This window comes from Protopterus annectens, chromosome 5.part0 (assembly GCF_019279795.1).
Source record: "Protopterus annectens isolate FY-2018-M chromosome 5.part0, PAN1.0, whole genome shotgun sequence".
Classification (NCBI taxonomy): Eukaryota; Metazoa; Chordata; order Ceratodontiformes; family Protopteridae; genus Protopterus; species Protopterus annectens.
In genome coordinates this window covers 256,188,618-256,214,817 of record NC_056735.1, presented here as the reverse complement: position 1 = coordinate 256,214,817, position 26,200 = coordinate 256,188,618, and the positions used below count along the sequence as shown (strand labels likewise).

General features: G+C 39.8%; 1 protein-coding gene across 1 annotated transcript in view; it reads right to left on the bottom strand.

Moving 5' to 3' along the window:
* Window positions 1–844: 844 nt before the first annotated feature.
* Window positions 845–26,200, bottom strand: part of TIMM10B (translocase of inner mitochondrial membrane 10B) — a 253,997-nt gene continuing 228,641 nt past the window's right edge. Inside the window, exon 4 of the mRNA XM_044072223.1 lies at window positions 845–3,934. Coding sequence (XP_043928158.1) covers window positions 3,722–3,934 — 213 coding nt within the window. The 3' untranslated portion in view covers window positions 845–3,721. The remainder of the gene's footprint in view (window positions 3,935–26,200) is intronic.

The window sequence follows — 26,200 nt, the reverse complement described above, 5'->3', positions numbered from 1 at the left end:
GAAAGAGGTAATTGGGAGCATATTTTCTGGGAGAGTAAGGAGTTGGCAGACTTTAAAGATTCCCTGCAGATTACTCTGTCAGAGATGCTACATGAGCAAATTGGTGTAATCAAGGAAATGATTTTTTGAGCTATAATACAGAATCGGAATTGTCTAGACACAGTAAGGCCTTGCTGAGTCTAAATTATTGTGGCTACCAAAAAAGCAGTTACTAGAAAATGGAAATCAAGGTCTAAACCAGCTGTATTAGAAGTAGTGAATACAGCAACAGAATAAAACAATTGGAATTGGGATTTTTAGAAAAAGGGTAGAAACTAATTACATAGAAAAAATGGGAATTGTGGTAACAATACATAGAGGAGGAATGAGGTTTAAAAGAATACAGGATATGAATAAGCTACGTAATTTTTGACTGACAATGACTGGATAGATTACAAGTAATGTATAATGTTTGCAACTAAAATTATGTCAATATGGTTTGTTTTCATTAATATAAATGTATGATTGCCTAGGTCATAACAGATAATTTAATAAATATGTTTCTGGTTTAAAAAAAAAAAAAAAAAACTAAAATATCCTACAACTTAAATAAAAAAAAACTGCAGTCAGAAACAATATCTAGAGAGCCTGGTCTGCTACTTTGCATTGTGCTCACACATACTTACTCGAGGCATAAATGACTTTCCATGGCTACACCTCATCTATTCAGCACAGCCGTCAATGATGCCATTAAGCCACGATTTTAAAGTCTTAGTATTCAACAACATATCCTCCTAGGAATAATCCCAAGTATAATTCAAACTGGAAAATAAATGGTAAATACAAAGATTTGCTTTGATTTCAGTTTCTGATCAATAGGCATTCATTTATTTCAACAGAAAGATGCAAACCTTAGCAGACCTATGCTGGTCCATCTGCCAGACTGACATGCACCTATGTTTAACAATACGGAAACTGTATACTTTCTTTGGTACCACAGTTAGACATATTTAAAGACACTTTGTTCCTTTTGTAGGACATTACAAAAGATCCTTCAGGTACACTGTACAATAAATATAGTTTACAAGCCATAACGTTGATCAAGAAAAGCAACCTTTTTCTCCAGGTAACCTCAGAGTAGAAAACATGAGACCAGCAATTTGATAACAAATAAGTCTAAACAAACAGTGTAAGACCTTTTTTCTTCTGATTTATCATTTTGCAGGCTACTCCCAAAATAGTTCTCTATGTTAAGGTAACCTTCCTACAATGTTTTCTATTCATAAAGAAAAAGAATGACAATCTTAAGCACAGTTCAAGTTATTCAATACTGGTGCTATAAATTATACTGCGGTAACAAACCTTGTTAATACCCCATTCTTTACAGGTAGATCAAAAGCAGATAAGTATGTCCTTAAATGTCAGTGTGGAAATCAATTACTGCCAACAGTGATGGGCAACACATTTTCTGGCATGCAGGTGTTAAACTACATGAATTAGCAGTGATTTAGATGCTATATAACACCCCTTACTTCAACTTGGCAAACAAGACAAGGTATGTCAAGCACCAGCAAAGTACTTTTTAACACAAAATTTATTGAGATACCAAATCATTATTCTAGCAGACATATGAAAACTTTCAGGGGTAAAGATGTGTAGCCATGGCTTCCACAGAACATGCCACTTGAAATGATCTTTCTAATGGCATACAGAATTTAATCAAATCTTCAATAAACTAGGGTAGCAGATGAGGACTAAAGTCTCCTCTTCCTTGGTGCCTGCCCATAACACAATCACAAGAGAAAGTTTCAAGCATATCTGATTCTGACAGTTTCTTACATATGAGAAAACAATGTTTAACAGTTACAATAGGGAGTCATCTTTTGTACACAGAGTTGTCTCTGGACTTCTATATATATATATATATATGGCATTCACTGTATGATCATTCATGGGCAAAGTGCCTGCTGAAGTTTAGTGAACTCTAGGAAGGACAATCTGTAAGAAATTAAGTACCCACAATTTACTCTGAGTGATTAATAAAGGTAGAATAAAGAATCCAGGTCACTAACTCCTTAACACTTTTGACTTAGAAAGCATCTCTGTCTGAAAAATGTGAAGAAGACAAACATATGGATGCCTCTACTGTGTTTATGATAACAAGGGTGCTAGATGTCTTACATGACTTTCTATACTAGAGTCTTTGAGAAGCAGAGCAGTGCCTCTTGAAATGAATGAATGAGTGCAGGTTGGTATGTCTCGTGGCAGGATTCAATACGGTTACCCTTCTTTGATGTTTTCAGTAAATTAGCAGATGAACCATGCATTTCCTTTAGCAGGTACAGTCTGAGTTCTGATAACATCTTTTAATTTCTGACATCAAATCAAAGTATGTCTCCTAATAACTATACCAATCACTGCAGCACTAGACAGCATCAAGACAACCGCAGCAGTACTGAATATATGCATTCCTGTTTTACCAGCAGTTTTTTTTTTCCAGATGCTGGAATTCATCTTTCTCAGTCTGGTTCTGTGGCATAGAGGGACAGCGCTCTGACAGGTGACCATGTTTCGATTAATGGGTCCAGAACTGGAGAAGCCGAGTCCGTGGGGTGGGGGGATGAGGAGTGAAGAGGCATGGCCTGCTCACATTGTTCTGGGAGGAGACTGAGTTTGCGTGGACTCGAGGCACACAGGGTGGTATAATCCCCTGGTGGAGACCAGAGAATCCACTGTTCATGCTGCGGGGTGGGGACCCCTTGTGAAAGTTAGGTGATATCTTCCAAGATCAGCTTACTACATGCCCTGTCCCATACGCCTCATCGAATTCAAGGACAGTTAGAGCCAAAAACAAACAGAAAAAACGCAAACCATCCCTAATGGCTGCTGGACGATGACCCTTCTGTCAGCTTTCACCTGGTGAAGGCAAAGAATGAGTTGACAGAGAGGGTCTGATAGTCAGCAGGGCAAACATTGCCAAAAAAAATCTTTTTCACAGAATCTGGCAATTTTTGTAAAGTATCAGTAAACTGCTGAATTCAAGTTTATTGTTATTGATGTAATATATGGAAATCGTATGAAAAAAACTGGATGGCATAATATACTAAACAGTAAAGAAAAAAAGTGGATTATTAAGCTTGGGGGTCTATTTCCCCCTGGACTTAATGAATATTTATGAGTACTCAACCAATGGGTAATGACCTTATAATTTTTAAACAGCATGTTTTTTGTGATTTGAATCTATACACTGAGGAAGGCTGTGTTGTTCCAGCCGAAACCGTTTTTTTTTTTTTTTTTTGCTGTATGTATTTGTGAATACATTCTTTTCAGTCACTTTTGCTGGCTCTTTGTCTTTTGAATTTTTGTAAAGTACCTTGAACTTACCCCACAATTATAATGTGTGCTAAGATGTATCAAGTGAAAGTCAAAGCAAAATATAAGACTACATAGCACCTATACTTCTCACATAAACTTGTGATACAGTCTGTGAGCAATGTATCATAAAAACAGCACAGCTGATGGAAAAATCAAACTAAGGAGTTTACTACTCTATAAACTCCAAAAGAGAAGCTCAAAGAGAATGTTATGTTGTGAAATGGGGAAAAGGGAGTTGCCACTGCTGAGCAGAGGAAACCTTCTGTACACCTGAAAATACATGACCAAAGAGGTTAGTGGCTGGTGGCTGGTGAAGAGTCCTGATTTCTACTGTCTTTTAAAGAAGTTATCTGTTCTGTTGCAGTTATCACTTCCTCTGATTTGTCAGTAGTCTCTGATGCAGTCCCACAGCAATACTAGAAGAAATTTCTGGATTGGAGGTCTGTGTCATTTCCACTGCCTTCGATTCAAAGTCTGCAACTCTTCGCTGGACAATGGCAGGCATTAAACTGACATAGGAGTTCATTAGTCTGTGGTTTGAACGGATTAGCTTTCCAGCACAGTTTTCAAGGCAATGTTCCTAAAGAAAAGAAAAATAAAAGAAAAGAAGTATAAAGCTTAACCTTATGGACAGCAACAGTACAAGGTATCATCAATGAGACATCTGTTGTATGGGTCTACATTAGATGAATAAACCCTTAAAATGTCGAGTACCACATGCTTTTAAGCGAACATTCATCTAAGCGAAACCCCAGAATATCGAAACAAGAAGTTTTGAAAAGTTATAGTTGGCCAGCCATCAGGAAGCCAAAGTCTTGCGGCTACAATGTACTACACGCCATTACAACCCCCCCCCCCCACTAGCACTGAAAACCTGTACATCTTCAATTATTTGCAGCAGCCTTGGCTATATGGGTCAATTACCATAGCTAACTATATATGAGTGGTGGAAGAAGAAGCATTGACGAGCTCCTTGAGAATGGTCCTAGTAAAGCCTGATCTAGACCTAGAGAAGGAATCAGTGCTTTGTGAAAGTATGTACAGAGGACCAAGTAGCAGCTTCTGGAATACTTTTAGAATCCAACCCTTTCCAAAAGGCATAGATGAAGCCAAAGCCCTTGTAGAGTGAGCTTTGACCCTGTCTGGAATAGATTTCTTATGTTCAGTATAATAGAAGGAACTAGCCTTAGGCAACTGTTTGGAAATAGTCTGTTTTGACGTAGGTTATCCCTTCTTACCTTTGTAAGAAATGAACAATTGATCCAAATATTTGAAAGAATTAGTTCTGCCAAGATACTACCAGAGTATCTGTAGACATCAAGTTATGGAGAAACTAGGAAATGGGCAGTCTGGCTTAAAGTAAACTTGGATACCACTTTAGGCATAAAAGAAGGATTATTTCTCAAAGAAACCATGTCTCAGTCTGTGGAAAATGAGATAGGGTTGACTCACTGCAACTCAGATACGCTTCTTGCAGCAGTCAGAGCAAACAGTAAAACTGTTTTCCATGTTAAGAACCCCAAGTCAGCCAGAGTACCTGGTTCCAATGTAGCAAGCGTTAACTTCTGTAAGATCCCAAGGAAGATGCCATCAATTTTCTTGGAAGCCTCGTATGCAAAACACTTTTCAAGAACATTCTGGCATAAGACTGCACTGAAAGAGGAGGATCCATGGGCAGACATGCTGAAATGGCAGACAAACAGCTTAGCTAAAATCTGGCTCTGTTCTTGCTTAAAACCAGGATAAACTATTTCCCTACATGTGAACAAATACCTTTTCATTCCTTATACCTCCTTACTCTGCTTTCTTCATTTACTTCCTTACTGCTAATTTTCTTCCCTGACTTACTCTCTAAATATACCATAAGCCTGTTTTTCCCATATTTTATATTGCAATTCCTATCTGTATTAGACTAACTTAACTTTAATTTCTCTACAAACTTTCTAAAACATTTCTAAATATTAAACGATTGTCATATAACTTGCATCGATTCCTAATAAATGTTTTTATATTATGTCTAATTTGTTATAATTATTTGAACTGCAGATGCATTTGCATTCTTTTTGAAGATTGTAAAATTATTGTTCCTAAAATGCTTTGTAATAATTTGGAGCTTTTCTCCCTGGGTCTCAGATGAAAATGGGTTTCTATCCAGTCGGACTTTCCCGGTGATGAAACACCAGTACATAAATAAATAAAATAAATACCCTTGACAGATGAATAAAAAGGCCACAGGATAGTAACTCATACAAATACAGTAAAACCAGAGAGCAACAAGCCCAGAATGGCTGCTGATTATGTTGTTGGCCCAAACTAGAAAACCTTTTCCATTTGCTAATATATGATTTTCTAATAGCAGACTTTTTTGCCTCCATTAGTACCTGCTGCATGTCATCTGAAAACAGGTGCTTAAAAAGGAATTAAGGCCCCATAATTCATGCATTTAAGGGAAGATGCCTCGCATCAGGGAGTAGATGCAACATGCATTGAAACTTGTGGTACCTGCCCCTGGTGATTTCCAGAAGAAAGGAGAACCACAGTTGCCAGAAGGGAGTCACCACAATGATCTTGGAGGATTCTCTCTGAATCTTCATAAGTACCCTTGATAGCAGTGGAAAGGCACACAGGAACATTCCTGTCCAAAGAAAAAAAAAGGCATCAGTCTTCCAGGCCCTCTTGCATGGAGTTCTGAAACAGAATTGTGCCAGTTGATTGTAGGCCTTTAAGTTTTGTTGCAAAGGAGCATTTTGTGAATTATAAAAGAAGGAAATGCAATCTGACAGCCATCTTGACAAGGTTACTTTTGTCACTGGGGCACCTTTCTTTGACACTGAAAAGGAAACAAAGAGCTGATCCATTGACCTGAATTGTTTTGCTCTATCTAGGTAAAATCGGAGTGGTCTATGAACATCAAGTCTGTGCAGCATGTGTTTCCTCATATTTGTGTATTAAGGAAAGAAGACTGGTAACTCAATAGATTGGTTAAGATTTGTCTCTGAACAAACTTTTGGTAAAAATGATGGATTAGTTCTGAGCAAAGCTCTGTCATTATGGAAAATCAGATAAGGAGGTTTGATGGTCAAGGCTTGTAGCTCAGAAATCCTCTGAGCAGAAGTAATGGCTATCAGAAAAAGTCTTCCATGAAAGGAATTTTAAAGGACAGGACTAGGCTGGTTCAAAAGGAGGTAATATGATTCTGGAGAGAACAAAATTTAGATTCCATGGCATGGCTGGAGCTCTGACTGGTGGCCTCAAATGAATGGCAACTTTAAGAAAGGCTTTAGCAAGTTGATGCGACATGACATTGGAGCCTTGGAAACCAAGATGAAAGTTTCAGATCGCTCCTAATTGAACTCTAATGGTAGCTGCAGCAGCTCCTTCGTCGAAAAGTTTAGTTAGAAATTCCAATATAGATGCAATCAGAGCTAGATAAGGATCAACATCATTCTGAGAGGCCCATAAAGAACATCTTTTCCATTTGCTAAGATATAACTTTCTGGTGGATGACTTATGAGAGGATGTTATAATATGATGGGCCTCAGCTGAGAGGTTGTAAATCCTGGCTATTGTGGGAAATGGAGCAGCCAAGCTGTTAGTTTGAGAGAATGAAGAGAAAGATGAAGAGCCCCCGATGAATGGGTCAACAGATCTGGAACTGGGTCCAGGATCAAAGGTTCTTCCAAGAGATGAGGCTGGAGGAATGGAAGCCAAATTTGCTGAGGCCAGTAAGGGGCTATTAGTATCATGGTCCTTCCCAGAAGTTTTGCTTTCTGTAATACCTGGGGAAATGCATAAAGGAGACCCAGGGGCCAATTGTGCACCAGTGCATCCCTTGGGGCATCCCCCAGCAGGGGAATTAGGGCAAAGTAGCTGCTGCATTTCGTGTTTGTTGAAGTTGCAAAAAAATCGCAGCAAGGTTGGCCCCACTTGCGAAATATTTGTTCCGCTACTTGATGCTTTTGGGACCATTGTGAGCCCTGCTCAGCTTGTCTGCTATCAAAATGGATTTCCCCGGGATGTGCGTTACTATCAGAAAGAGCTAGGAGGAGATTGCCCACTGCCATAGTCACATGGCCTCTCGACACAGGGGGTAAGATTTGGTTCCTCCTTGTTTGTTGATGAACCAGACCACTGACATGTTGTCTGTCTGAATTGCAACTGTTCCGAGAGGTACAGAGTCTTGAAAGGACTGCAATGCTAGAAGTACCGCTCTTATCTCCAAGACATTTATATGCAGATGAGCCTCGTGTTTCTTCCACGTGCCTTGGGCTGTTCTTCCCTGAAAATGCCCCCCCCCCCCAATTAAGGAAGTGTCCGTGGTCACCGTGGCTATGGGATTGGGTAGAATGAATGGATGTCCCCGAGATGCATGTTGAGACGTCAGCCACAACTGAAGGTCCTTATTGCATGCATTTGTTATGATAATTTGGTGCAACACTGGAAGTTCCTGAAAGGACCATTGAGAGAAAAGGAGCCATTGTAGAATTCGCATGTGCATTCGAGCGAGGGGAATGGCAATGATTACTGCTGCCATCGATCCTAGCAATTTGAGCACCATTGAGACTGGGGCTTTTTTTCTTGGAAGCAGGTCTAATACTTGTTTTTGTAAGAGATAAATTCTTTATGGAGGCAGACTTATGTCAGTGAAACTGTGTTTAGTTCTGTTCCTATGAAGACTGTCTGTTGCAATGGCGATAAGGCAGATTTTTATAAGTTGATGGTAATCCCCAATTGATTGCATAGATCTAAGGTTGTGTCCCTTGCATGAATAAGTTGATGCTTGGTGGTGGCAGTGAGAAGCCAGTCATCTAGATATGGAAACACCTGGAATCCCAACCATCTCAGGTGAGTGGTGACTACTGCCATACATTTGGTGAACACTCTGGGGGCTGTAGTGAGACCAAAGGGCAGAGTGCAAAATTGATAATGGCTGGCTCCCAGCTGGAAGCGCTGGATGATCCCTGGATGGTCTGTCCATCTTTATGCGGTATCCTGAAGATCTATAGAGCACATCCAATTGTCTTTCCCAGAAAAGGGAAGTATTGACTGAAGCGTGACCATCTGGAACTTCATCTTTTTTTATTGACTTGTTTAGTCTGCTTAGGTCCAGAATAGGTCTCCAGTCCCCTGTTTTCTTTGGAACTAAAAAGAATCTTGAGTAAGTTCCGGATCTTCTCTGGTCTGCTGGGACTGACTGGATGACTCTTTTGTCCAGCAACCTTTGGACCTCTAAGACTGCTTGGTCCCTATGACTGGATGGAATGTCTGGGATTTTCTTTACTAGAGGGGGTGGAGTTGCAAAGGGAATTGAGTATCCCCTGGATATTATGCTTTGTACCCAGCTGTCTTTTGTTATTTTTAGCCAGGCATCAAAGTACAAAGATAGGCATCCCCCGACTGCCTCCAGAGATGAACAGTCAGGCCTCCACTCATGAGCGCTGTTTGGGTTTGCCAAAGAACTGGTCTTTGTCGCCCTGGTTCTGCGGACCCCCTCTGCTGTGCGGGTGAGGTCTTCCATTATTACCCCCTCCTCTGCCTCTAGAGGAGGTGTCACCACAAGTGTTCTGGAAAGATCCTTGAGATTTATGGAACCATATCTTTCCACCTCCCCTCCCTTTGGGGTAAGGTCTATTCAGGGTAGAAAAACGTACTTCGACGGCAGACAAGGTCTTTCCGTCCTTTTCACTCCTGGTAAGAGTTTCCTTTACCTTAGGTCCAAAAAGGGATGAACCGTCAAAGGGAGTGTTAATGAAGGAAGACTTAAAGGGTTCCACAAAGGAACATAAGCGCATCCAGGAATGTCTCCTGAGAGCGATTCCTGTACTCGTTGCCCTGCTTGTGCCATCAGCTGCATATGACAACAGACGCATGGAAGAGTTCACTACCGAATTAAGAGTGGAGAGCTGGAAAGTTACCTTGTCCGAAACCCCTGCAGCTACTGAACCCTGTAGGGTATCTCCTAGCTCATTCAGGAGCTCTCTTTGTAACCTAGTAAAATTTGTGGGGTAGTTCAGCGATCGAAGGCCGCTGAACTAAACATACGCCTCCCATATCTGTCCATAATCCTAGATTCTCTATCAGGAGGATGAACAGATGAAGAAGTCGCCGATAATTACTTCTTGGTGGCTGCTGCTACCACCATAGCATCAATAGGTACTCCTTTAGTAAGGTAAAGTATGTCTTGGGGGCTAGTTATAAATTTGTTAGGCATACTAGGGACAGGCTCCGTGGTGTCTAGGGACTCCCACACCCTTTGAGTGAGTAATTCAAGCAACTCAAAGGGAGGAGACACCCAAGAGGTGGAGGGTTGAGACCCAAAAGCCTTCAGGAGAACTGACTCATCATCAGAAGGGTTAAGGGATTTCCAGCCACCCGCTGTTTAAGAAACTCTAAGATATCTGCAAAGGAGATATCTTCTGAGGGGGACTGTGGGGACCCTTCTGACTCATCCAAGTCAGTATCTGAAGTGACTGACTCCTGAGGGGAGTCCAGATGCTTCTTTTTGCAGTCTCTTCCTAGGCACTTCTTCACTGGGGGCTTCTGGAGAGGTCTCGGAAGAACATGGCTCACCCAATGGAGCTTCCTGAGGCTCAGGAACTCTACGCTTCAATGGAGCATGTGATGAAGAGGCAGACACCAGTGCTTTCAGGCAGGGAGCTGCTCGAAATGATGGAGTGGTCATACGGGCAGACAAAGCCCTCCTCATAGCCTCAAAGGTCCCTAGGTCCCAATGAGAGGATTCCCTTGGATCTGAAGATCTGATGGAAATTGTCTGCGCTGGTACAGAAGGCTCCGAGCCAGAGGTCGGGGCCGAACTCACTTGAGCTGAAGCCGCGAGAGGTAAAGTCGGCACCGACAAGTCGGACCTACTATCCTCCCCAGACCCGACCGGGGAGTGTCGTCCCGAGATTCCTCGGTCAGCGCCGAAGGTATCAGGGCAGTCAGGGCCAAGAAACCTATAGAAGGAGTCAGACCCGAAGGGTCCGCAATCATCAGTTCTGCACTCTCCGGCTCCGAAACATCCATGCAGATCGGAGGAGGAACAGAAGGTGTAGGTGAATTAAGGTCGGCTCTGAAGCCCCCTGGGTCGGTGCCGATAAAATTTTTGCCAGCGCTGGTATCTGTAGAAGCTTCTTCACCATGCGGTCCACATCCAAACCAGACAGTCTACTTGAGGCCCGTGAAAAATGTGACGAAGCCACCGACTGCAATATAGGGGACTTTAAGGTAGGAGATACTGGCTCCAAGGTCGGGGACCAGCTCCTAACCATAACGACAGTCTGTTCCGAAGGCTGTGGAACCAATGTCGAAGCTTTACTAGAAGCTTACTTCGATGTGGATGGAGTTTTTGTCGGTTCCGTCTTTTTGGAGTGCTTGTCTGACTTATCCAATGACTCTTGAAAAGAGGATTTAAGCAGACCTTTATCCATTAATTTTCTCTTTCTTTCATGCAACACTCTTGAGCTGAAGGAGTGGCATATAGAATAGCTTTCCTGCAGGTGAACCTCACCCAAGCAGTAAACACATTCAGTATGTCCATCAGTTATGGACATCTTTTGCCCACATCTAGGGCATTTTCTAAAGCCAGACTTGGCTTTTTCCTTCTCCTGCTGAGACATTTTCAGCAAACCAACAACAGCAAAAACCAGTAATAATAAAGATTCACACAAAAAGCTAGTAAAGCCTTGTGAAAAAAGGGCTTTAGGAATTAAGCTCACACTGAAAATATATATCTGCCCTGTATAAAAAGGTCTGCAATTTCACACTAACACACACACCCAGTATATCACTGATAATCAAGAAAAAAGGCCTTAAAACACAGCCACAAACTTCTACTATAATTTAGTATTAAAGATTACTGTGCCCTGTAAAAAAGAAGGGCTGAAAAGGCTAATACAAAACATTCTAGTGTAAAATAAGAAGAAAAACTCAGTGCCCTGTGGAAAAAAAGGGTTATAATCTATCAAACACACTTATCTAAAGATAAAGAGAAACAAAGGCCTAAAAACACGACCACTAATTTCTCTGTTATTAAGCTAAATTAAATAAAATAGAGATAGGGAGAAGAGAAGGCCTAAAAAAACGACCCTAAAGACTAACAATATAATCTAAATATTGAAAATATCTAAATACAAAATACACATTCTATGTTGTTGTTGTGTCTTTCAGCTTTTCCCAGTTTGGGGTCGCCACAGTGGAACTCCGGTCCGCTAATGATTGGCAGTAGATTTGTACGTGCCGAGTTGCCGGTCCTGACGCACAACCTTCAATGAAGGTACGCCCATTCACGCATGTCTCCACACAGAAGACGCTCTAGCTGAGAATCGAACAGGACAACGTCTTACTGTGAGGCGATAACGCTACTGCAGCACTACCACAAAATGGCTAAATGACTATTTTAGCTAATATAACAGCTATAACACGTAAAGAAAAAAGTTATTCACTGGCCAGAGCTGGTGAACATCCGATCAAGTTGCAGCAGCAAACGAGATCTGGGGGATGATCAGGGTGCATCATGGGATAGGGAGTTGGCCTTGAGCTGGTTGAAGACCTTCAGCTTTTGCAGTTGGCTGAGTCAGAGCCGAGGATCGGCTCCGAACCCATCAGTAAGAATGAACGGCGAGATAGAACAACTTCACATCAATATGTTCCCAAAGAGAAAAATGAAGATTAAGACTTTCTAGAAGAGAAAAAGGGCCAAGGTGGGAGGGGGATCACAAGGATCTTGAACAGACATTCAGACTTATTGGCCTGTCCTTTGGAACCCCCTTGCCATTTATTCTTAAAGTCTGTTCACCTGAATTTTGTTGAGGCTGTATATTCTTTTTTGTTTTTAGCTAAAACTGGATCAGGAGAAAGAAAATTCCTTAGATGAAAAATGGGAGCTAAAGATCTTAGAGATTCCCAGGATCAGCTTGCCCCTTTCATCACACTGATCACCTCTGAAGCAGAGGGGCCAAACACTAAATCTTTATCCAACGGAGAATTTAAAATCCTCATTGTTTATACCCATCCGGCAGGTTCTGAGAATGCAGCCAAGCAAAACACATTAAAACAGTACTAGTGACCACAGCCCTGGAAAAAGTATCAACAGAGTCAAACACACACAGCCAATGATGAGTAGTGGCCTGTACAACAGAAGAAACTAAGATATTTAGAGCAGATTTTTGTTCACAAGAAAAAGTTAAATACAACATTCCTCATACTTTCAAAATTTGTCAGAACAGACTTTAACATATAAGCCTGACAATTCAAAATTCTGAAAATCAAAGTTGTAGTATACACTTTTTTCCTATACCTATCAATTTTCCCATCCTTAGTAGAAAGATTAGGATTGGAATTAAGTGCTTATGAACAGTGGAATCAACTAAGGTTATATCTGCTGGGTCAGGTTAAGGAACAGTGGATAAACATTTAAAAGAATGAGGAACTTTATAAATCCTATCTGCCTTTTTAGGGACAGCTGGCCGATTAGCAGGAAAACTGCAGGCAATAAGACACATGTCCACTAACCCAGACAGGACAGGACAAAAGGATGTAGGTTCTGGAAAATCCTTCTGCAACAACTCAAAATATTTTCTGGTGGACTGAGAAACGTCATTGTTCTCTCACTTAAAACACTGGGACATTCTAGCAACAGTCTCAGAGACAGAAACCCTCCATGGAGCCGGAATCAGAAACAGAGCTCTCATTTGAGTCTGAATCAGAAATCTGAGGACAAAACCATGAATTAATTCCTGCATCTTTCTGTTCAGATTCAGAATCCTGAATTAGTTCAGGAAAGGATAAGTCCCCTCTTTTCCTTTACCAGAAACTACTTTACAAGAAGGTTCAATAGCCTGAATTAAACCCGGAGCCAGACCCATTTAACTACTCGTATCCAAAGAAATTTGAGGAGTAGATACATGCTTGGTTTTCTGTTTCCTTTTGAAAGGAAAGATGGGGCCATCTACATTGCTAATGACAATAGATGCTTTCCCAGGAATGGGTACAGCATTCTGACAGAAGAGGGAGACCTTCCCTGTTCCCTTTCACAAGATCAACAAAAGTGGCTCTCCCTTGCCAACTGAAGGGACTCAAACAGCAACATGGCTAACTCCCACTCCATAGTGGCTGTGGGTACTACACTACATGGGACTGGGGTAAAAGATCAGTGGTCTGAAGTACAACAAATGTCCACAGTGGAGTCACCCACCTGCAGCTGAGGTAAACTGCTAGTATGCTGTGGTGGCAAAAGCTGTTTGCTTAACATTTTCTTTTTCTGGCAGGAGGAAGGACCAACCATGGTACTGGTGGACTGTTCCATGGTCAAGCTGAAAATTGTGCCTCTTTCCTGGGGAAGACGAGCAGCAAATGCCGGTAAAACTACCAGTCCACAAGAGTTGCTTTTTTGACATTAAAAGACACGTAAAAAGCACTTTAAAGCACTATGACAGCCCTACAACAGAAAAGTAAATAATTTCTCCACAGAAAATGTATTTTCAGATAGTATACACTACTTTTAAACTGACAGAAAGAAACAAGTGCTCCATTTAAAAGAATGATACAGTCTTGAGATGTTCCATTAAACAACTGTCCTGGCTTTAGAATAACTTTCCTGAAGACAGCAATAAAACATCAACAAAATGTAAGAAAATGGAAGTCTCCCCCCAAAGGGAACTTATCTGCCCAACAAAGAAAAGCACAAGCTGACCGTCGCTCCTCAAATGCCTCAGAGGAGCGTTCTCTTTGACAGCAGTAAAGCCTGAAAGGCTTTGTGCCCAGAATTGTCTTTTGGTCAGCTCAGCTTGTGCTGCTTGACAGTTTCAGGGGCGTGGAAGGTGCCCTGAAGCTCTGGAAGCTGTTCGGCTCTTACATCCCTGGCAGGATATATCCCATATAACTAAGGCTACTGCAGCAGTGATCAACATGAAGATCATCAAATGAGTTAGGGCTCTCACCTCACCTGGGAATTCCTGGCTCCAGCAACCACAGAACAAATGGGCCAATTAGGTACAAGTAAAGGAGCCATTGAACTTGGTCCAGTGGGGAGAGGGGGAAGCAAAAAAATATTCATATGGCACCACCTTGTGCCTGGGTCACTGCTGATTAGGGTTTTCTGACCTGTCTACCTACCTAGTTATCAAAAAGTAAATATAAAGTTACCACATGAAAGACTGGTTGTCTAAAATAAGGAGGAAAGGTCTTGAAAGCAGCTTTGTATATAAGGCACTGGCAGCCAGTATGACTACTGAAAGTTCAAAGTGGCTGCTGTGAAGCCTCATTTCCAGGGGTACCACACCTCTTACACAATGTGTGAGCAGCAAAGTCATGGAAACTGGAGAGTCACTACTAGAGCCAGAAATACTGAAGTGCATGCTGTAGTCATTGAGATCCAGAATATGTTGAGAACCAGACCCAGAAGGGGTTGGAAATAAAATCATAGACCCTATTTAGACAAAGAACAGCCTCACTCTGTCCCACCCAAAATGAACCTGTCAATCAAGAGGGTTTTGTTATGGGGCAAGACCAGACAGCTCCAAACCCTGTCCAAAAATAACTACATCTAGATCACAATGGTATTTCATAACAGTTTACCAACCCTGGGAAAATGCAAAGCAGTCCCCCGCTCCACACACACAACCCCAGACTACAGACAGAACTGGTGCAGTGGGGCCATTACATTTATCTTCAAGGGAGACTTAGCTGGCAGTGGTTTGTGAGGTACTTTGGACAGGGAGAATGCTTCTTTAAGGGTAGCTTAGGTATGGAGGAGGAGAAGCTGAGGAAGATCAGAAAGGTCCCATTTCTTCTTCAAGAGATCAACACTGTGGACCTGGCAAGCCTTGGTGAGCAGCAGTTTAAACATGGCATCTAGAATACTGCTCCTGAGCTCATCTTGAAGCAGAATATCGTCTGCCATGTCATCCTGTGCAGGAGGCACAAACTTAAGCTTGTAGTCCTGATAACAGCATATTACAGCTGTCCACATGAAAGCATATGGACAGAACTGTATCAGCATTACACACTGGGTTATGACCAGGTCTCTGAGCATAATAGACTTATTTACTTGAGACATGGATGCCAAAACATTCACGTTGACAGCAGAGGGGAGTGAAGCTCATGAGATGAATCTTCACATCTATGTTGAGAACACATAATAAAAGTTATGAACAGGTCCAACCATAATTCTTTGTAGTGTATTGAAGCTTTATCAGTTCCTAGTACTACCAATTACAGAAAAAAAAGCAGAGAGCAAAGTGTTCTACAAGGTTTGAAAGCATGAAACACTTCATGCTGCTAGCAGACAGACAACAGGCCAAAGTGAAGTGCTCCTCTTGAGAAACTAACAGCTTTAAAATGCTGTGGAACTCTTCACTATGTCAAACTTTTAAACAGAAAGCATGAAAGAGTTAAGTATATATCAGCATCTGAAGCCATCTTAGCTTCTGCCATTGTTATTTTAAAGGCTAGTGCTGTCCGCTGTTAAGTCTTTACTTAGAGACCAAATCTTAACCGTGCTCTGGAGTGCTTACCAAGTGTGTCTTTTTCCTGTTTTTGGAACATAACTGTGGTGCTCCATGTACTACAACAATTTTATGCATGACTGTCAAAAAGTCTGTAAGCTTGCTCTCATAAGCTATGCAACAGGCTAGCCGCTTTCATATGTAAATGTACGCAATTAATATACTGTGTTAGTTACTCATATGTAACTGGTGTGTGTGTGTGTGTGTGTGTGTGTGTGTGTGTGTGTGTGTGTGTGTGTGTGTGTGTGTGTGTGTGTGTGTGTGTGTGTGTGTATGTGGGTGTGTAATTTAATGTACGTATGTATATAGTTGATCCATTGCTGACAAAAGGCTGACTACAGGCTGATGTAGTTTACTGATGCAAGTCTATCGTTATTTGGAATCATCGCTATTACACTATGTTTATGTCTTAATCATGAAATATTAATACTGTTTGAAGCCACTTTTGACCAGGGTCATGCCTAAAAAGGGTCTTTACAGTGTTTACCCAGGTAATAACTGTAAAAATAAAATAAATAAAATCCAACATAGCAAAGGAATAATCTTTCAACACACTTAGTCAAAGCTTTTGACTCCTTATTTGGTGGTAGCGTAACAAAATTTTGTAGTCTCTGATATTAGTGCTGAACTAGAAATCACATAGCTCAATGAATGTTTAGGTCTGTCAGGCGCTGGTAAAGGGTATCCACCTTCTTGGGGGCTGCTGAAAAGGTGTTAGTGCCTTCAAATTTCCAGAAAAGAATGTCTGACAACTGGTTCCATGGGTAGGATGACCCAGAAGGCTCTTCAGTCTAATCCCGATACAAAGCTAGGAATTAGAAATGTACGGCTAGTCAATGTTGGACCTATAAGCCTTAAGGTCCATCCTCACAGAATGACATCAGAAAGGTTTGGCAGGAGGGAACTCATTGTTCTTCTTTGTCTTAAAAAGCACAGTCTCAAGACCCCTAGACTCCTTTACAGAGACTTGAGAAAGAGGGTGATCCATATCTTCATTATCTCAAGATATGGCTCATGTATGATCCTGCACACTATCGAGCCCAAAATGCTGCATGGCACATGTCAATTGGCATGGAACCTAAGCATGAGTCCAACTAAGGCAGCACAATAATGGAAGATGTCTGATTCAGTCTCCTTAGAGTTCATATTACCCGAGAGCAAGGCCTAGAACTCAAAAGTCAGGCTCCCACCATGACAGCTGAAAAGGCTTATAACCATCAAAGAGAGTTTCTGATAGTTTTCCGATTCTGTAAGGCATAAACGAAGGGGAAGGTTTCATAGATTCTAGTAACATGACAAATACTGCAGAGTTTTACAAGAGAATTACAGCAAGAAGACATAAAGGTATGTTGGGAACTCTGAAAACAAGAACCGTGTGCCTGAACATGACTGACTGCTGTACAAAGGGACTCATTGAGGATGGCTGCTACTATAAGGAGCATGAAAGCTGTGTGTGGACACAAGGTTTGAGTCTGAGCAAATTAATAATTATGAGAAAAAAATTAATAATTATGAGAAAATACAAGTGTATCACCCTGCTATGATCTGGCATTTTCCAAAAGTAGGCCCGATCACGGTTTAATGAGGCAGGATGTATGGACAAGGCAGTAGGGTAAAAACAATCCTTGTTTTCACATCCTAATATAGAAAGAGTAATATTTTTGCAAAGTCCAGACTCTGGTTCCAAACCCTGGACACTAAAAAGTGACAACTTGCAAGTGAATATATTGGGCAGTGGTGGGTAAGGAGTGTGACCAAAAACAATAAAGTGCTCTGCCCTGGTGACTCTATTGCTTGGCAGCAGAATAGTTAGTGCACAGCTTACAGGAATCAACATGGTATGATAAATAGTAATAAGTACTGTAGACAGGAAGTGGAGGTCAGGACTTGCATTTGAAAGGCCTCAGGAAGATTACAAGCCACTAAGTAGTAGTCTAAATGCAGTGAACAATACTAATAACAGACCTTACCAATTAACAATATGCTCTCCTGTAAGTGGGGTTCTTCTAGTACTGACCCTCTTAAGTGGACTGGGAAGCACTCTGTGGTGCTCTGACAGGGGTTCCTTAACAGCAACCACTAAGCAGCAAAGGTCTTTAGGAGTGATAGGAGTTTGTTAGACAGTCTGTAGACATGCTAAGGTTGAGTAACTAGATCAGAAAATAAAAAGGATGGAAAGAGGGATGAAATGTAGACTACTGGGTGGAAGGCGGAAATCTGTATGAAGTGTGTGAACCTTCTACAAGCAAGCAATTTAAGCCTATAAATCTTTTCAAGTCAGTTAAAAGAAGACTTGAATTTTCAAGCTATGCAGCGATGATATATTACATACTAGCCAGTGTAGGATATTTATGAATTTGAATTAAAATTTTAATTACTTTAAAAAATCGTAGCTGTTTGTGGTTATGACTTTACAAGCATATTGGGCCGAAAATTAAACTGCAGTCATAAAAGAAAAATACATCCCACAAAATACGGAGCAGTGATGTCTGAGCAGCATATCTGGCTCAAATACAAATCTTACTTGAACACTTAAATCAAGAGGCTTACAAATTACTTGCCAGTACTAATTCTTATCATTAGAAACAGCATGGATTTCAGAATGAAATTAGTTCAAGAAATAAACTTGTACAAGGGTAACTGCTACAATGAGGTTTAAATACTGAACATCAGTAATTAGCCACTACCTAACAATAATATAGAAAAAAATGTACTTTAATCGCTTAGCACTTAGTTTAGACATTTTGAATGCACTGGCATTAGTACTAGAAGACAGACATGCTGAAACATCCCGAAAAGAGTGGAACAGCTAAGACAAAAAAGTAAATCAGTAAAAAATGAATGATCATAAAATGCATTCAATGTAACTAAATCATTAAACCTTAAACACAAAATGATGGGGCGTGACCTCAGATGTGGGGAAGCAATATAGGATACAACCTAACTTTGGAGGGTCTAGCCATTCATTAAAGGAGTAGAACCTGTAGGTAGGAAGTCATTAGGCCATAACAGCTAATTTAAGTCAAAGAAGTGTAAATAAAATTCAACCAAAAAACATCAATACTGGAAACATGACTTAAGTGACATTCTGGCTTCTGGGCAGGAACAATTTGTATACTTGGGCAACATTACCACCATGTGCCCCACAGGATGTGTGTCTAACTGTCTTACATGGAGGGGGGTGATTAAACTGGCTAGAAAGAATACAGCCTTTTAAAAGGAATAAATGACCACTTCATTTGACATGCACAGTTGCTGTATTTTTTACAAATAATTATTTTGGTTGCTTAAAAATGACATAAAAAATTGGACATTACTGGATACTGTATACTGACAGTATTAGACACAGCTATAAAACTTGACAGTTGAGAATAGTTCAGGACTATCCTGAAGTGCTTTAAGCAACAGGATTCCCTCAGATAAAGTCCAAGTCACTCCAGTATCCCATACTAGATGGATCAATATAGAAAATGATGCAAGCATCACCTTCAGAAGGTCATGGCTGAAATCTTGTTCACATTTCATCTGTTAGAATTGTAGCTTATTTTTTTTATTCATTTTTCATCTGTTACCTGGGAAAGAACACATGCATTTGGACCATGTTCAGGTTCTGCCTGGGATCAAACTAAACAACATATTTAACAGTTCTGATAAAGTTAGATCATGAATTGTTTATATTTTTGGAAGAGCAATCACAGAAATATTACAGAGAAAGTTGAAAATACAAGGTTTTACACACACTGCTATGATAACAAGTCCCTACTCATTATAGTGTTAGAGTCCAACCACAGAGTCGAGCGAGTACAGGTCACAGGCTTCTATACCACTCCAGTATTTTGGGGACTGACAGGATTCAAGAATATATTTTATGTACTTTCTTCCCACTGCCTGACACCCAAATAGTCTCCTGCTGCTGCACTCAAGCCTATTCACTGCTCCAGGCAAGGGAGTCTTCCTTCAAATTCCATAGGGTGGGACCTGTCAGGATTGCCATCACCTAGGCAACCTCCAGAGTTTCTGTTCTTGCTGGCATCTGAGCTGCGACAGCACATTGTCCAAAAGGCCGTAACCCCCTTCCCCATGGGCAGTGATGTGGTCACCTATGTCACCATAGGGGATATCAATGTTCATAGACAGTTACTAGGCAAGCAACCAGGAGATCATTAAAAGCCTAACCCAAACTTCAAATTGCCCAAAGCATTTATTGATAGTGAAGTTGTCTTTACCACTTCATGTTTGGAGGTAGTTTTGAAACCAAACTGCTTCATTTTAATAAGAATTTTTGCCAGCAAATTGAAGGGGTGGCCATGGGGGCTGCAAAGGCCCCCAGGTTTGTTAATATTATGTTGGTACACTGTGAAGACTTGTATGTTTACTACAGTGGTTTTTTTTCAATCTTTTTGAAAAACTGAGTGGATATTACTGATGACATACTTTTTATTTTGAGTGGTGACAATTTCCTAGTATGTTTTTAGGAATATTTGAACAAAACAATCCAAATCCCTGAATGTTATTTTCACTATAAGCAGTTTTTTTCTTTTTTCCAAACACACCTTCATTGAATCATCACTTGTGAGACAGGCAAATGTACATTTCTACTAAGGTAATCAAACTGTATTAATACATTAACAAACATTATACTTCACATATATTATATATCGTATAACCTAAGCAACATTACATAAATTAATCAATTTCTGCCCCCTTTTTTAAGCAAGAAGCATCTTTACTAAACTATCACTAATGACAAACAATCATACATTTACATAAATGAAAAACCACACAGACACAATCCTAGTTGCAAGCATTTTACATCACAAACCATACTGACACACTCCCAGTTGCAGGCATTATATATCACTTATAATCTAAACAATCATTTTCAAACATTACATAGCTCATTTCAGTCCTGGCTTCTTTTAAACCTAATTCCTCCCCTGTTTGTATTGCTCCCACAACTCCCATTTTTTTCCTATGTAGTTTGACCTACCCTTTTCTAAAGATCTCAATTCCAGTTGTTTTATCTCGGTTACTATATTCACTACTTCTAATATAGCTGATTTAGATTTTGATTTTCATTTCTAGTAATTGCTTTTTTGGCAGCCGCCATAATTAGACACATCAAGGCCTTACCATGTCTGGGCAATTCTGATTCGGTATCATAGCAAAATCATCTCTCTCATCACACCAATCTGCCCACCCACCATCTCAGACAGTGAATCCTACAGGGAATCCTTAAAGTTTGCCAACTCACTACACTCCCAGAAAATATGCTCTCCCAAGCACCTTTTTCTTCCCATCACACTTCTGTCTGAGGAAAAATCCTCTGGAGACTACTTTGGGTATACAAATATCTATGTAAACAGTTCCAAGCAAAAGTCCTACATCATCTAGATTTTGCTGCATATTTACGAGACGTGCATATATCTTCCCATTGTTTCTTTGTGAATTGCTTATCCAATCTCTCTTCCAAATCCTTTCTAACCTCCTCTGATTGATTCATATAGTTGTCATGCAATATTTTACATGCTCTACTAATTATTAATTTTTTAATAGCAGCTTCTGTTAAAGATTCTACGAAAAACTCTACCAGTACTGGACTTTTATTTAGGCGCCCTTATTTCTTTCTGTTTGCCTATACTCTGATATCTATCCTGACAGGGAAGGCAATCTCTAACCTGTGGTCCAAATAAATTCTTGGCCTCTTCCATTCTATTACCTTGCACTCTCTAGTTATGTGCTTCCAATACTTTGGTTCCTTTGCCAGTTTTCTCCAATAAATTCCAGCCCCCACTTACCTATTGTCTATATCCCTAATTGCAGTCATCCCTATCAGCAGAATCTCCTTTTTCCATTCTCATGTTGGCTTAGTTCTTAGAATACTTTCTGCTACTTTATGGATATAACATTCTGCATGGTTATGGATACTCTCCTTAAAGGCCTGCATCCAAACTCCCATTCTTTCCTTGTTTCTTGAGCTTCCCCTCTGTTTCAACATCATCCCTTTCCATTTTCAAATATAGTTTACTGCTTGTGCTATGCATACCACCCTTAACTGTGTAGCTCTGAAATGCCCCTTCAAATTGGGTAATCCTAACCGGCCTGTTCTGCTGGAAGAATCAGCTTATCCCACTTGACTTTTGGCGTCTTCTCCTCCCAGATAAAGTTCTTCAGCTTTTCATTAACTGCTATCCACAATGTCTCTGGTTGATAAAAATATGCCTGACCTGTGTATAAGACTAAAGGGACTAAAAACATTTTGACTGCTTGTATCTTACTATCCATATCCATATAACAAAGCTTCCATTTTCCCAGTTTTTGTATTATCTTTTGTTTAGTCTCTTCCCACATATCCTTAACTGCCACACCAGAATAATTTTTAATCCATTCTCCTAAATACTTCATTTTATCATGGCCCCATAAATACAGACATTGCTGAACCAATTCATGCGTTGGTACATAATTTACTGTTATTGCCTTCGTTTTAGCGTCATTAATTTTGTATCCCCAAAAGATCTGAAACTGTCTCAAAATGTTCCACAACACTGTAATGGCTCTTTCTGGTTTTGTCAAGTATAAAATAATATCATCTGCAAATAAAGCCAGCTTTTTTTGACTACCATATATCCTTGAATTTCTGAGTCCTTTATTTTCTTTGCCAGTGGTTCTAAATATAATCCAAATAAAAAAGGGAAAATAGAACACCCCTGCCTGGTTCCTCTGTTCAAGCAGAAATTATCGCAGAGGACCCCACCCACTTAAATTTTCACCTCAGATCCCTCACATATCCTCCTAATCAACCTTATAATTTTTTCAGGAAATCCAAATGCTTCCAGTGCCCTGCTCATAAAGCTCCAGCTTACTCTGTCAAATGCTTTCTCCGCATCAAGACCTACCAATAACAATGGTATCCTTCTTGCATTCTGCTTCGCTCTGGATCATCAGTATTCTGTTAATGCTGTCAAATGTTTGCCACCTCTCCACAAAACCACACTGATCCATATCTATCAATTTCAGAATTACTTTTGTCATTCTTTTAGCCATTAAAGACATGAACACGTTATAATCATGGTTTAGTATTGAAATGGGCCTGTATGAAGCTGGGTCTGATGGATATTTACCCTCTTTAGGTATTACAGCTATCAATGCTTTCTTCCAGGATGTTGGTACTTCTTCTCTTAAAACACTGTTAAACAAAACCTTCCAGACTTTTATCAGTTTTTTTCCTTCCAAACTTCCACAGGAATACCATCTATTCCTGGGGACTTTCCTGTAGATTGGTTATACATCACAATTTTTATCTCATCTCCTCCTATCCTAACCGCTAGTAATTGAGCCCCATCTACCTCTAACCTTGGCTTATTTAATTCTTCCATAAACATTTCCATTTGTATCGTTTCTTGATTTACATATTTCTCCGCTTTATACAGACTTGCACAGAATGTCTATATTATTTCTAATACCTCTACATGATCCCTTGTTACCTTCCTTGTTATAGGCTCCCTGAGCTGGATGACAGCTCTTTCTACTTTCTGTTGCCTGAGTTGTTGTGCTAAAGTTTTTGTGCTGTGCTGTGCTGTTATTATTAAGAAACAGTTGCTTAACATCAATCTTTCTAAACTCGTGCATATTATTGAGGCAATCTCTTATGCTCTGCTAGGCATTCTGCAATTGATCCTCTTCTTGTTCTGTGAGATTCCCCCATTCTGCAATACTATAACATTTGTCAGTCCCTCTAAATAATTCTCGTTACCTCTTAACTATAGCTCTCTTTCTTTTATTTCCACCCTATTTTTAAACTCCACCTTAATTTTATCCCTCTCCCTAGCGACATTTTCAGAAGAAATTTCTATCCTCTCTAATAGCTCATGAATAATCTCCATTACCCATTCCTTAAATTCCTCTCTTTTCATCAGATAGGAAGGAAAGTGCCAGTGTCTCATTTTTATTTCATTACCCTGTGTTTTTATTTTAGTGGTTACTGGTGCATGATCCGAAATAATTGGGTGCGTATCAAAATCTTCAATTAAATGCACATGTTCCTGAGAAATGTAAATTCTGTGCAGCCTAGCCCCATTTTTATATCTTGGGGAATAATATGTAAATTCACTCCAAACTCCTATTACTGAATTCACATCTTCCATGCCACATATTTTCATAAATTTTGCCAAAAATCTACCTTCCTTTGTTATACTTTCCCTTCTGGGCCCCCCAGACACATCTTCACTGTTGCAAATCACATTCCAGTCCCCACCTACAAGTAATATTTCTTGCTGAAAATTGATAATTTCTCCCAGAATTTTCCTAAGCTCAATTATAGCAGTTTTAGGTAGAATATAAATACACACCAGTGTAATCCTCCTCCCTTGTCAGTAGCCCCTTAGCACTATAAATCTGCCCGACTACAGTTTCATTATAATAATCTTGGATATTAAGCATGATAAATGTCTGTCAAATGCCAAATTATTTACCACAGTTGCAAGAAAAACTGTTGCCAGTAATAGCTACTTGCGTTATGGTAGCATGCACCTCACTTATCAAAAGCATACTACAGTAAGAGGTCAGATGGTAAGGATTAGTACACTAACCACAAGTGATTCTAATTTTAAAAGAGAAATGATCAGCTAAAAAGAATGTTTAAAGAAAGGGGATACCCTGTTAGTGTAACTGAGGAGATGGCCAGTGACAGAAAAAGGAAGAAAACTTCAGTATAAACTACTGACCGTTAATGGTGAAGAAGAAGTTAATCCCTCTACAATGGGTGCTAATGATATAAACAAATATATTTCAGGTTTAGTATTAACTTATAAGCTTGACACTCCAGCAATTCATGATACAGTGACAAATAACTGGCAGATTTTGGCTGGAGATCCTGCAGTGGATAAAGTAGTGGGTGCAGCACCCATTATTATAAATGAAAATGTTACAGCATTAGGAATATTCTTGAAAGACAGAAAGAAAACAGAATGAAGTGTTTTAAGAATAAAAGGAACATATTCATGTAATATGCACAATCAATGCAAATGTTTTCTGTTTGAATACAGGAATGTTATGCTACACCAAAATATTACAATTGTAGTACTTTTAATGTAATTTATGTTCCTGACTGTTTGTCATGCCAGGCATTTTATGTGGACAGGACTATTAGGAAAATGAGTTCAAGAATACATGAATGTTGCAATGCAATAAAAAAATGGCAAAAAATGCTTTGTGAAGACATACTTTAAAATGCACAGATTTTTAAAAAATATTTTTTTGTTTTAGATGCTATAGAACTTCATATTAGGGGCGGGGATCATACCTCTCAGCTGTCCAGATTCACAGAATGTCAAGATGTTTGCCTCCTATTTCTGGTCTGTTCCTCATAAAATTTGTGGTTTTCTGGATTTTTGTGGCGAATAAGTGAAGAGTGAAGTTACTGTATAATGACAGGCATTTGAGTTTCAGACTTCATATCCTTCAGAAAATGCATGTTAACAAAAGACCTTCCATTCTATTTCTAAGTTTATAAGATCAATATTTAATATTTTTCCCTATTTTGGGGGCTTTGTCCCCTATTATTTTTGGCTTTGTCCAGATATTTTGTGTCCAGAGGTTGAGAGCTATGGCAGGGATGCGAAGAACATGTTAAACACAGAGGATTATGAGTGACAAATAAGATAAATTGCCCAAATTCTGCAGGCTTTACTGACCATATTAATTTTCTGTGTGTTTTAATTCAACACAGACTTAAGACAAAAGTCCAAGAAATAATTTTAAAGAAGTGAGATAACTGGATGTGTCCTGTGGATTAAGATCAAGTAAAAAAAAAATGATTTTAAAGAAGAAACAACTGGAAATGTTTTAGATTATTTTATGAGCTGAGTTTTATCTTGTAGTCAAAGTCTGAAGAAGTCTCAATGTGGACAGACAAAACTGCTCACTATCTGCCGATTTAATTGTAGTCAGGGCTGAAGCTCCGAAAATGTATTAGTTAGTCAGTGGTATTGTAATTGTAAAACTGCTTGCTACAATGTACGCCATCTGTAGCAAGCAGTTTGTTGTAGTAAAAAAGTGCTAGTCTGAAGGAAAGACACAGTGGGATTTTGGATTTTTTCTTGTTTCTATACAATTACTAATACAACAGGATTGAAGTGTAGTGCACACAATAATATCACACAATATTTACAATAAGGTCAAAACAAGATGAGTAATATGATAACGTGTAAGAGGATTTGCAATGTGCAGAGCTATTGTTCCTTGTGCTGTTCCCTGATATGACACTCTACACTAAATTAGACAGCTCATGAATGCTAGTAATGCATGCAGTAACTGAAGACAGACATCCCAGACACAAAATG